The 11,347-nt window shown below is 51.1% G+C and overlaps 1 protein-coding gene across 1 annotated transcript; it reads left to right on the forward strand.

The window, feature by feature from the left end:
• The first annotated feature begins 4,618 nt into the window (after window positions 1-4,618).
• On the forward strand, window positions 4,619-11,032 carry LOC139002966 (chymotrypsin-like elastase family member 3B). The gene is made up of 8 exons (XM_070404300.1): window positions 4,619-4,718; window positions 5,440-5,525; window positions 6,874-6,971; window positions 7,101-7,235; window positions 8,529-8,665; window positions 9,278-9,420; window positions 10,093-10,245; window positions 10,943-11,032. The coding sequence occupies exons 1-8, from the start codon at window positions 4,679-4,681 to the stop codon at window positions 10,958-10,960; spliced, it is 810 nt and encodes a 269-aa protein (XP_070260401.1). The 5' UTR covers window positions 4,619-4,678; the 3' UTR covers window positions 10,961-11,032.
• Window positions 11,033-11,347: the final 315 nt, after the last annotated feature.

An 11,347-nucleotide genomic window follows, 5' to 3' on the forward strand; every position in this document is an offset into this window, starting at 1 on the left:
TCCAGCTTCCTGGCCAGCACCCTCTTCCCAGGGGTTGGGAAGAGGTTCACCTTTAGGGATTTTTCTCCATCTGCTCCTAGGCCAGAGAACCCCCAGAGGGTAAGTCAGCAGTGCAGCCGACTATGTCCGCAAGGCCTGGAGGTGAAATGACCCAACAGATTGTGATGGGACAGTGGTCCTGGAGGACAGAGGGCCAGGGTGGCCGCATGTCTGTCTGCAGAGGCCACAGAGAGGCCGGGATCTGCTCAAGGCCGCCTGGATAAAGGCTGGGACAGCTTATGGTGTGAAGTGGGGGGGCGGGGGTGAGGGGTGCCTGTGGGTTACCTTCTGCCAGGCCAGGCAGTGACAAATCAGGGGGCCTTAAGCCAGTCCTCACAGTTCTCTGGGTCTTGATGTCCCTATTTTTCAGACAGAAGAGACGGATTAGATCATTAGGTCATTTTAGGCTCTGTTTCGCCATTCTTCAGTGGAATCTGGGAGGATCTGACCTGCCTCCCACCTTCCCACAGCTTCCCCCCTCCTCCCTCTTTCTTCCTCAGCCCAGGGCCTGAGAAATCACTCAGAGCTTTAAAGCTGTGCAAACAAACATGTCCAGGCCCATAGGGAACAGGTGGTACGGGAAGGCACAGCTATTTTTATCACAGTTTGAAGGATTTTCACAGCTGCTTCTGTTGTGTCCACACATTTTCCATGAGCCCTGGGTATTGGGGTGCAGATGTCACTGAGGGTGTCATGGGAGGGGGTGACCTTCTGAGAGAAAACCTGCCAGCTGGTGCCTGACATTCCGCCTTGGGGATCCATCTACAGCAGCTCAGCATGGCCCTCCTCCCGGCTTCCAGAACGCAGGAGCCCAGAGGAGGGCTCTACGCTGCGTCAGGAGCACGGGCAGGAAGGAGCCTGGCCATTCTTGGAGCACTGGGTGTGGAGGGGTGACGCAGGAAAGCCTGCAGAGCCACTTTGCCTTATTTAGCAAGTGTTTACTGAGCACCATCAACGTGTTGGCCCTGGGCTGGGGGGCTGCTTGCCACAGCCAAGGATGTGCTGTCTTTTCCCCGGATGAATGTGGACTAAGTGCACTGACTTTGTGCCAGGCACTGTGCTTCAAGCGTCACAGAGGTATCGCTCTATCTCCAAAACACGCCCCGATCCCACCCCTATCGGTTCCCATCTCTACTGCCCAAGGCCAAGCCCCGCCCCCTCACATTTGCCCACCCCCTAAATAGTTCCAGCTGGTCCCCTTCTCTCTCACCCACAATCCTTCACGCAGCACCCAGGAAGAGAGTTTTTGAAAGCGTAAATGAGATCCCAGGTCCTTCCCCCACTGAATCAGTCCCTCTCCCCCTCCCCCATGGCTTGCTCCTTATGCTGAAAATAAAGATCCAACTCCTTATTACCAACCGGAAAATAAACCCTACAGGATCTGCCCTTCACCCACCTCTCTCTCTCGTTCTTATTCTCTCTTTCAGGCAATAGAACTGGATAGATGATAATCCTCAGCCCATGGCATACTCTCATTGTTTCAGGCGTCATTAGTCCACTCACGGGCCATTTTCATTTAGTTAGACATATAGTTGTTTTAAATAATGTACTTAGCACCTTCAAAACCACGTCTGACATAATAACGCAGATGACTCTCAGGAGCATTATGCTAAGGAAAAGGCACCCAGAAACAAAAAATATAGACTGTATCTTCCTTTGTAGTAAAGATTCCAGAAAAGGCAAAACTGTAGTGACAGAAAGCAGACCACTGGGTGCTGGGGCCAGGTGTGGGGGTGAGACAGCATAAAACCAGGCAGGAGGAAAATTTGGGGGTATTGAAAGTGTTCTGGAATGGCCGCGTGGCTCAGTTGGTTGGAGTGTTGTCCTATACACCAAAAGATTGTGGGTTCGATTTCCTGGTCAAGGCACGTATGAGAGGCAACAGATTGATGTTTCTCACATTGATGTTTTTTTCTCTCTCTCTCCTTCCCTCTCTCTCTCTCCTTTCCCCCCTCTCTCTCTCCTTTCCTCTCACTCTAAAATCAATAAATACATCCTCGGGTGAGGATTAAAAAAAGTTTTGCCCAGCCAGCATGGCTCAGTGATTGAACCAGGAGGTTGAGGTTTGATTCCGGGTTAGGGCACATGCCCAGGTTGTGGGCTCAATGCCCAATAGGGGGCATGCAGGAGGCAGCTGATCAATGATTCTCTGTCATCATTGATGTTTCTGTCTCTCTCCTTCTCCCTTCCTCTCTGAAATCAATACAAATATATTTTTAAAAAACTTCTGCTATCATCAACAAATCAACAAGCGATAGGTGCTGGCGAGGATGTGGAGAAAAAGGAACCCTTTTGCACTGCTGGTGGGAATGCAGACTGCTGTAGCCACTGTGGAAGACAGTATGGTGTTTCCTCAAAAAGTTAAAAATGGAACTCCCATTTGACCCAGTAATCCCACTTCTATGACTATATCCCAAGAAACCAGAAACACCAATCAGAAAGGTCATATGCAACCCTATGTTCACATCAGCACAATTTACAATAGCTAAGATTTGGAAACAGCCTCAGTGCCTATCAGTAGATGAGTGGATTAAAAAACGGTGGTACATCTACACAATGGAATACTTTGCCATTATAAAAAAAGAAGGAACTTTTACCATTTGCAACAGCATGGATGGAACTGGAGAGCATTATGCTAAGAGAAATAAGCCAGTCGGAGAAAGATAAATATCACATGATCTCACTCATATGTGGGATATAATAATCAACATCATTTGATGAACAAGAATAGATCCAGAGACAAATGGCAGGGGAGGGAGGGTTTAGAGAGCAACCAAAGGACCTGTATGCATGCATATTAGCATAACCCATGGACACAGGCACTGGGGCGGTGGGGGCTTGCCCGGGGTGGGAATGGCTGTGGGGGTGGCGGGGAGTCAAGAGGGGAGAAAAAGGAGACATATGTAAAACTTTAGACAATAAAAAACAAACAAACAAAAAACTTCCGTATTATGAGTGTGGTGGTGGTTACATAACTGTATTTGTCAAAACTTATTAATTTTACACTTAAAACTGGCAAATTTTGTTATGTAAATTAACCTTCAATAAACCCAAAACAAAATCTACTAATGCAAAGCCAGAACCTCTAGCAACAGGTAACCTGTCCTCGTCCCCGCCAGATTTCAGCCAACCACCATCCAGAATCCTATGTCCATCACACTCTGCTTGCTTTTTTATAGTTTAATTCATCTACTTGTAGTCTTTAAAAAGTATGTTTTAAATTTTTCTTTTAGTTAAAAAGTATGTTTTTACCTCTATAAAAAAGGACAGTAACCTGCATTTAATTATTCAGGACATTTTTTCCTTAATTTACATTCCTAGGAATTATCAACACTGTGGCATGTCACTGTGATTCATTCTTTGACTGTGGATTCATACTCCATTCTCTGAATACTCTACATATAGACATGCATTCACGCATTCTCCTCGATGGACACTTGAGGTGTGATTAAGGATGGAGGACAGGGCTGCCTGGGACATACTTGTGCGCCTCCCGGGCACATGTGCAAGATTTCCTCCAGGGTTTGTACTAGGAACAGAACTGCTGAATCACAGGCGAACTCAGCTGTAGGTGCTCGTCTTTGACGCATCACCCCCCACTCTCCACCTTGACTGTGAGAGTCACATTGACCTCCCTCTCCTTAAACCAGCCACGTCCATTCCAGCTCTGACCTTTGCACTTGCTGTCCTTTTTACCTGGAGTGCTTTTCCTTTACTTATCCTCTAGGACTCACTCAAACACAACCTCCTCAGTCCAAATGTCACTCTTTCTGGACCCATTACTCCTGTTCCCACCCCAGTCATTCACATGTCATTCTTCTTACAGCACCTACCGCCACACTCAGAAACAGCCTTAACTTATTTTTTGGTTTGTTACTGTTTTTCTAGGAGAGCTGGGGCCATGTCTTATTTACCGGTGCACCCTCTGATATAGAGAAAGTACTCAACAAAAATTTTTAAATGTGATTTTATTGATTTCAGAGAGGAAGGGAGAGGAAGAGAGAGTTAGAAACATCAACGATAAGAGGGAATCGTTGATCGGCTGCCTCCTGCAAGCCCCACCTTGGGGATCGAGCCTGCAACCCAGCCATGTGCCCTGACCGGGAATCAAACCATGACCTCCTGAAAGGCCCATGTTCAACCACTGAACCACACCAGCCAAATTTTTTATTTTATTTATTGAGGTGGATACTAATATCAATTCCATGTTAGAGATGAGAAATCTGAAGCTCAGAGAGGTTAATCCACGTGCCCAAGGTTGCAGAGCTTGGAGGTGGCAGGATTTGAATCTAGGTCTGGCCAGTTCCAAAGCTCATGTTCTTTCCTGGAAGAGGCTGTTTTGTTCTCATGTGAACTTTCCTTCCCCCTCCCCTGTTATCAGCAGGCCATTCAATGCCACCTGTATAGCCACATGAGGGAACTGTGTGACTATACAGGTAGCATTGTGTAGAACTCTGGGTCCTGTCATTGGCTGTCATTCCCCCTTTTGCAGTGGGTGGGGCCATGGCCTTGGACCGTGGGAGACCTGGACTCCCACCACCTGTTCCAGAAACGGGGCCCAGTCCAGTCCCCCACCAACCTTCTGCCCTATATTAGAGTCCCAGCTCTGGGCCTCTTTCTTATCATCTCAAAACGCACCATGCTCCGGCTGCTGAGTTCCCTCCTCGTGGTGGCCCTCGGTAAGACCCCAGCCTGTGTCTGTGTTACACTGGGTCAGGAGCCCTTGAAGTCTGCCCCCTGCCCTGGATCTCGTGAACCGAGCACGTATAGGAGGGGGTCTTCAGCTTGTACCTAGGGCATGCCTGAGGGGGCTTTCAGCCTGGTACTTGAGCAGGATAATGGAGGGGAAGCCAGGGGTGGGCCAGCTTAGGAGAAAGACCCAAAGGGCTATGGTGGGAGTCCTCAGTGGGGGCAGCAAACAGCCTAATGGTGAAAAGTTTGGGCTCTGTGGTTGGACTGCTTAGGCTGGAAATTCTACTCCTTTGCTTAACCCTCCAACTTTCCTCTCACACTCCTCCTACCTTGCTCCATATTCTGTGGTCTAACCTCTTCCTGGTCACTCTGACACGCTGCATTCCTCCTTTAAGACGCCTTCCTTGACTGACAGTAATAGCTATCACTTCTCAAAGGCTCTTAGGCTCTAGGCACTGTTCTAAGGGCACTAAACCCTTCAATGTTGCCCTGGGAAGAGGCCACATGTTCATCTCTATCCCTGGACCCCTGGGACTCTGCTGTAGTCCAAATGCTCACAGTTCATATGCAAGGCTACTGAGGTCCAGGGAGGGGAAGGGGCTTGTATGGGGTCACAGAGCCAGTTTGTGGCACAGCTGGGACTGGGACCCAGAATTCTTAGCTTCTGGGGACCCTCCAGCTGATCGACACCTCTACTCTCCCTTCCAGCCTCGGGCTGTGGCCGACCTTCTTACCGCCCTTCCACCCGGGTGGTCAATGGCGAGGACGCGGTCCCCTACAGCTGGCCCTGGCAGGTAAGCGCAATACCCGTGGCACTGTTTCCCGCCAGAGGCGCTGTACCTCGTGCTCCGACTGCAAGGCATCTAGTCTTAACCGCATTGCTTTGCTTCTGGTATCCACTTCAGCTTCCAAAGGCCAGAAAACCCTTGGACAATCTATGTGGAAGTTTTGCCCATTCAACCTGTAACCCTCACAGGGACGTTTGCAAGTTAAACGTGGAATCTGGAGAGGGCAATGTTTAACCCAAGGGTTGGTGCACTAAGTAGAATTTCAGGCTCTACACACAGGGAGGGAGATTTCTGGGGACTCATTTTTAGACTCCTTGAATTGTAGAAAAGAGCGATAATGTCACCAGCTGCTGTGGCTCAGTCAGTTGAGTGTCCTCCCATGCACCGAGAGACACCAGTTCAAGTCACTGGTTCAATTCCCAGTCGGGGCACATTCTACATTCCAAGTTGGGGCATATGCCAGGTTGCGGGTTTGATCCCTGGTAGGGGATGTGTAGGAGGCAACTGATCACATCAATGTTTCTCTCTCCCTCTCCCTTCCTCTCTCTCTAAAATTCAATAAACTAGTCTTTAATTGTTTTTTTTAATTCAGTGGCTCAATAGCCACATGTGGCTAGTGGCTACCATAGTGGACAGCCAAAATATAGAACATTTCCATCACCACAGAAACTCCTATTGGATAGCACTGGTTTATAGCAGGAGTCAGCAACCTTATTCTATAAGGGACCAGAGAGTGAATATTTTAGCCTTTGTTGGCCATATAGTTTTCATTGCAATGACTTCACTCTGCCATTGTAGCGTGAAAGCATAGATGATACATAAATGAATGAGTATGACTCTTTCCCAATAATCTTACGTACAAAAATAGACCATGAACCCAACTTGAGTCCAGGAGCTATGATTTGCCAACCCCTGGTTTAGTAGGAGCTTTTGAAAGTCTGAATGTTGGAAATAAGAAGAGAGGCCGAGAACCTGAGGGGGGTTGTGCCTCAGAGGACCCAAGAAAGGGCCTTAAAAGAACGGAGGTTCAGAAGATCTGGGTGCTCGATAGAACAGAGGGCCTGGGGCTCTCGAGACAGAAAATTAGAGGGCAGAGAATGTGGAGGTCCCCGGATAGATCCTAGGGCTGGGAGTTGGAGGGGCTTTTGGACAGAGCGAGTGGGATTCTAGTGGAAAGGTGACAGGGCCACCATGAGCAGCTGCGTAGGTTGGGCACTGTGTCTTTCTAGAGGGCGCTGTTCTTTTCTGCAGGCAGGAGGCCCTCTAGGGTTGTACAGTGCACGTACACAGCCAGGGGTAGCAACCCTCCTTGTGGGGTCCAAAACACTTAGGCTTCTCCCCCCTTGGCCCCCAGATCTCCCTGCAGTATGAGAAGAACGGAGCCTTTCACCACACCTGCGGTGGCACCCTCATTGCCCCCGAGTGGGTCATGACTGCGGGCCACTGCATCTCGTGAGTTCTCTCACTTGCCCTGTCCCTGCATGCAACCCTGGCAGGCCAGGGGGGGAGGGGGGGTGCCTGTGGAAGGGACGGAGGGAGGGAGGCCAGTCAGGCCTGGACTGACCTTACCTCCACTGGCAGGAGCTCCATGACCTACCAGGTGGTGCTGGGAGAGTATGACCGGGCTGAGGAAGAGGGCCCCGAGCAGGTGATCCCCATTAACTCTGAGGATCTCTTCGTGCACCCAGGCTGGAACCCCAACTGCGTGGCCTGTGGGTAAGTGAACTCTCAGGCCTGGGACCTAGGGGCTCCTCTACTCAGCCCTCCATCACCCAAAGCCAATTCTGGGCCCAGCAAGCTGTGCCCAGGTCCACATGTTGAGGGTCGGAGCCGGCAGAGCCTTTAAGGACCATCTACACCAAACCTCTCTCCCTAAGGAGGGGACAGCAGGGCCCAAGGAGGGGCAGGGACTCCCCCAAGGCCACTTGGCTGGTTGGCTTCAGAGCCCAGGATTCCTCTAGCACCCAGTCTCCCAAATCCAAGAGTTCCTCCATTCAACAGCTATCACCCAGTGCACCCTGGGTTCCCGGCACCATGGGCAAAAGGAGAAGCACTGGACTGAGAGTCAGGCTCCAGCACTAAGTCACTGTGCGGCCTGGGCAAGTCACTGCCCTTCTCTGGGCCTCAGTTTTACCACTTGCCAAGGGTGAACTTCTGTGCTTCCTGGGTGGTTATGAAGGTCAAGGAGGCAGCCACTGGGTGAGGACACAAAGGGGGCCACTTGAGGCCTCAGCCATATGCAAACTGTGTGTCTGGATGGTTCAGTATTTTGGGTGGGAAGGTCCAAGCAGAGTGCAGAACCCCTAAAAGTGCAGGACAAGAATGAGGGGCCATGAGGATCAAGACCTTGACCTGTCCTCACGGGGCTCCTGGAGTAAGTGGAGAGAAAAATCAGACCCAGGTGAAGTGAGTTGAGTGACAAGCGGGTGGATGGAGACCAAGAGCAGCGCCCCCTGGAAACCTGTTAGAAATGTGAACTTCCGAGCCCCACCCAGACCCCCTGCATTGGAAACTGTGGGATGGGGCCCAGCAACCTGTTTTTTTTTTTGTTGTTTTTTTTTAATATATCTTATTGATTTTTTATAGAGAGGAAGGGAGAGGGATAGAGAGTTAGAAACATCGATGAGAGAGAAACATCGATCAGCTGCCTCCTGCACACTCCCCACTGGGGATGTGCCCGCAACCAAGGCACATGCTCTTGACCGGAATCGAACCTGGGACCCTTGAGTCCGCAGGCCGACGCTTTATCCACTGAGCCAAACCGGTTAGGGCAGCAACCTCTGTTTTAACAAGCCTTCCTGGTGATTCTGATGTAGCTGAAGTGTGAGAACCACTTCAGGGTGAAACCTGAGGACAGCTGTGAAGGTCAAGGGTGAGCAGGGAGCTGAAGAGGTCTGCAGGGAAAAGGGGCAGATGTGGTCGGAATGTGAACTATCTGGAGCAAAGGCTGGGAGGTGGGGCTTGGTCTGGGGGATAAGGAGGCTCCCATGGCTCTTCCCTCCTCCCCAGCAATGACATCGCCCTCATCAAGCTGTCGCGCCCCGCCAAGCTGGGAGACTCAGTCCAGCTCGCCTGCCTCCCTCCTGCCGGTGAAGTCCTGCCCGACGAGTCACCCTGCTACATCAGTGGCTGGGGCCGACTCTACAGTACGTGCTGCCCCCCCCCCCCCCCCGACTCCCCACTCAGCCGCTGGGACAGTGGGCAGAAAGGCAGGGCCTGGGAACAGCGGTTGAGGTCAACACCTGGACCAGTCCTTGCACTTTTCCCCAATTCCTCCTCCAGCAGCAGCCTTCTGCCCTCTCCTCCCAAACGTGAATATGCTCGATTGAACATTTTTTTAAAAAAATATATTTTATTGATTTTTTACAGAGAGGAAGGGAGAGAGATAGATAGCCAGAAACATCGATGGGAGAGAAACATCGATCAGCTGCCTCCTGCACATCTCCCACTGCGGATGTGCCCGCAACCCAGGCACATGCCCTTGACCAGAATCGAACCCGGGACCCCCCAGTCCGCAGGCCGACGCTCTATCCACTGAGCCAAACCGGTTTCGGCCGATTGAACATTTTTAGTGAGTGCCAGGTGCCGGGGATGCAGGTAGACAAAGCGGACAGGACTCTATAGCCGGGTGGGAAGAGGGTCCCCATTTTCCCCATCAGAACCTCCACCCCACACTGAGGCTCCCAGCCCTGACTCCCAGACCCCAGCCCAAGCCCTGCACCCCGTGACCCCTCACTCAGCGCTCTCTACCCCCACAGCTGGCGGGCCACTCCCTGACAAGCTGCAGCAAGCCCTGCTGCCCGTGGTGGCCCATGAGCGCTGCTCCAAGTGGGACTGGTGGGGCAGCGCCCTGAGGGAGACCATGGTGTGCGCCGGCGGGGACATCCGCTCCGGATGCAACGTGAGTCAGCTCCCTGGGCTACAGCCACTCAGCTGGGCGGCCAGGGCCCTGGGGTCCCACATCTGCCTGGAAGGTGCTGGAGGAATCTTGCCTGCTTGCCCCCTTCAGCCTCCAGGCCAGCAGGACTGGGAGGAAGTTAGGTAGTTCAGACACACATTCCCAGCCCGGGTGTCATGACCTTTGGATTCTAATCCTAGTCACACACTGCCTTGACCCTGGCCCTCAGGCTTCCCCATCAACACAGCAAGGCATAGTGACTTCTAAAGTCATCTTCGACTCTGTTGTCCTGAAGTTATAATTAAACCAAACTATTATTGTATTAGAAGTGAGTATAAAATGAAAAAAAAGAAGTATGAACAATAACATGAATAGTTAACTGTGGTACTAATAATGGGAACGACCATTTATCAACTGCTTCCTTTCTACTAGGCATTGTGCTAAGATGATATATCTATCATCTCATTTAATTCTCACAAAAATTTCAAAGGCCGATACTATTCCTCATCACAAAGAGCAAACTGAGGTTCAGACCAGGGTGGTGGGTGGCTGTGGGAGGGATGAAAGGAAGGAGGCCAGTGATACAGGTTTCTCAAAACCCCCAAAGTCAGAATCGACTCCTTACAGCTCAGACGTGGCTCAGCACCCCCTCCCCCTGCTCTCTGACCATTCCAGGGTGACTCTGGAGGACCCCTCAACTGCCCCGCCGCCGATGGCTCCTGGCAGGTCCACGGTGTGACCAGCTTCGTTTCTGCCTTCGGCTGCAACACCCGCAAGAAGCCCACTGTGTTCACGCGTGTCTCAGCCTTTAACGACTGGATCCAGGAGGTGAGCAGGCAGAGGAGCCAGGAGGGCTCCATGTGCTGCTCCTCTGAGAGGTGCCCAGGGGAGGGGAGGAGGGGGCTCAGAGCAGCAGATCCTGAGGAGGGGCTCAAAGGATCTGAGTAAAGGGGTCCTTGGTGACATTCCAGAGGGCTGGGGGTGTTTTCTGCTACAGTGTGGCCCCAAGAACTTCGCTAGCTTCTGGGTGGAGCTTTGAACTGCTGAACGTTCTTATTTCAGCAAGTGTTTAGAAAGTGCCTCCTCTGTGCAGGTCTTTTCTTTGCCCAAGCATTGCCCTGTGGGGGGTGAGGGGGACAGATCATTAAATGAGCAGTAATGATGAGCTGTGATACGAGGGGCTCAGGCCCCAGTGAGAGTGCAAATATCACCTGAGGTTGAATGGTGAGGGGGAGTAATAACGTTTGTAATAGTAATAGCCACCATGTAGAAACTGCTTAAGTATGTACCAGGCATTGTAATAAGCACCTTAGTTAATAGTTTAATGAAAAAAGCCCCATGAGGTGACTACTATGATTACCCCCATTATACAGATGAAGAAACTGAGGCTCAGAGAGGTCACCCTCCCAGGGTCACATAGCTAATGAGTGACATGGCTGGGAGTTTAGCCCAGTCCCATCTGGCTTCAGGACCTGTGCTCCTAACCAGACTACTCTGTGTCTCCCCCGCCCCCTTGTTTTTCCAGACCATGGCAAGCAACTAGAACCAAGGCCTGGGTGGCAGGACGGATCCACACTCTTTGCAAAAAAAAAAATATTAAAGATCTCTCAGAAAATTCCCGCTCCAGGCTTGCTTCCTTCTTTAACTCACCTCTTCCCCTTCAGCCCTTTCCCAAAATGGTAGATCCGCTATGTAGAGACAAGACCATATGCAACCTTCTCATACGAAGATGAGAAAAGAATGAGACCCAGAGAGAAGAAGGGAAGTTGTTACAGGGTGACCAGCACCCCAGTTTGCCTGGGAGCGAGGGGGATCCCAGGACACAGGGCTTTCAGTGCTGAAACCGGGAGAGTTGGTCACCCTCTGCAGCCACACGTGATCATTGGTTTTTCAATGAAGAACACATGGTAGAAGCTGCAGGAAAACTGAT

Source organism: Myotis yumanensis, unplaced genomic scaffold (genome assembly GCF_028538775.1).
Source record: "Myotis yumanensis isolate MYYU_CA2020_CCGP unplaced genomic scaffold, mMyoYum1.0.hap1 SCAF_2, whole genome shotgun sequence".
In the NCBI taxonomy this organism is placed as follows: domain Eukaryota; kingdom Metazoa; phylum Chordata; class Mammalia; order Chiroptera; family Vespertilionidae; genus Myotis; species Myotis yumanensis.

What these genes read in the sequence shown, in the direction of transcription:
- LOC139002966 (XM_070404300.1), top strand. Translation starts at nt 4,679, where the DNA reads ATGCTCCGGCTGCTGAGTTCCCTCCTCGTGGTGGCCCTCG. An exon ending in CCCAACTGCGTGGCCTGTGG is followed by an intron (nt 7,236 to 8,528) that starts GTAAGTGAACTC and finishes CCTCCTCCCCAG; the next exon opens with CAATGACATCGCCCTCATCA. An exon ending in TGGCTGGGGCCGACTCTACA is followed by an intron (nt 8,666 to 9,277) that starts GTACGTGCTGCC and finishes CTACCCCCACAG; the next exon opens with CTGGCGGGCCACTCCCTGAC.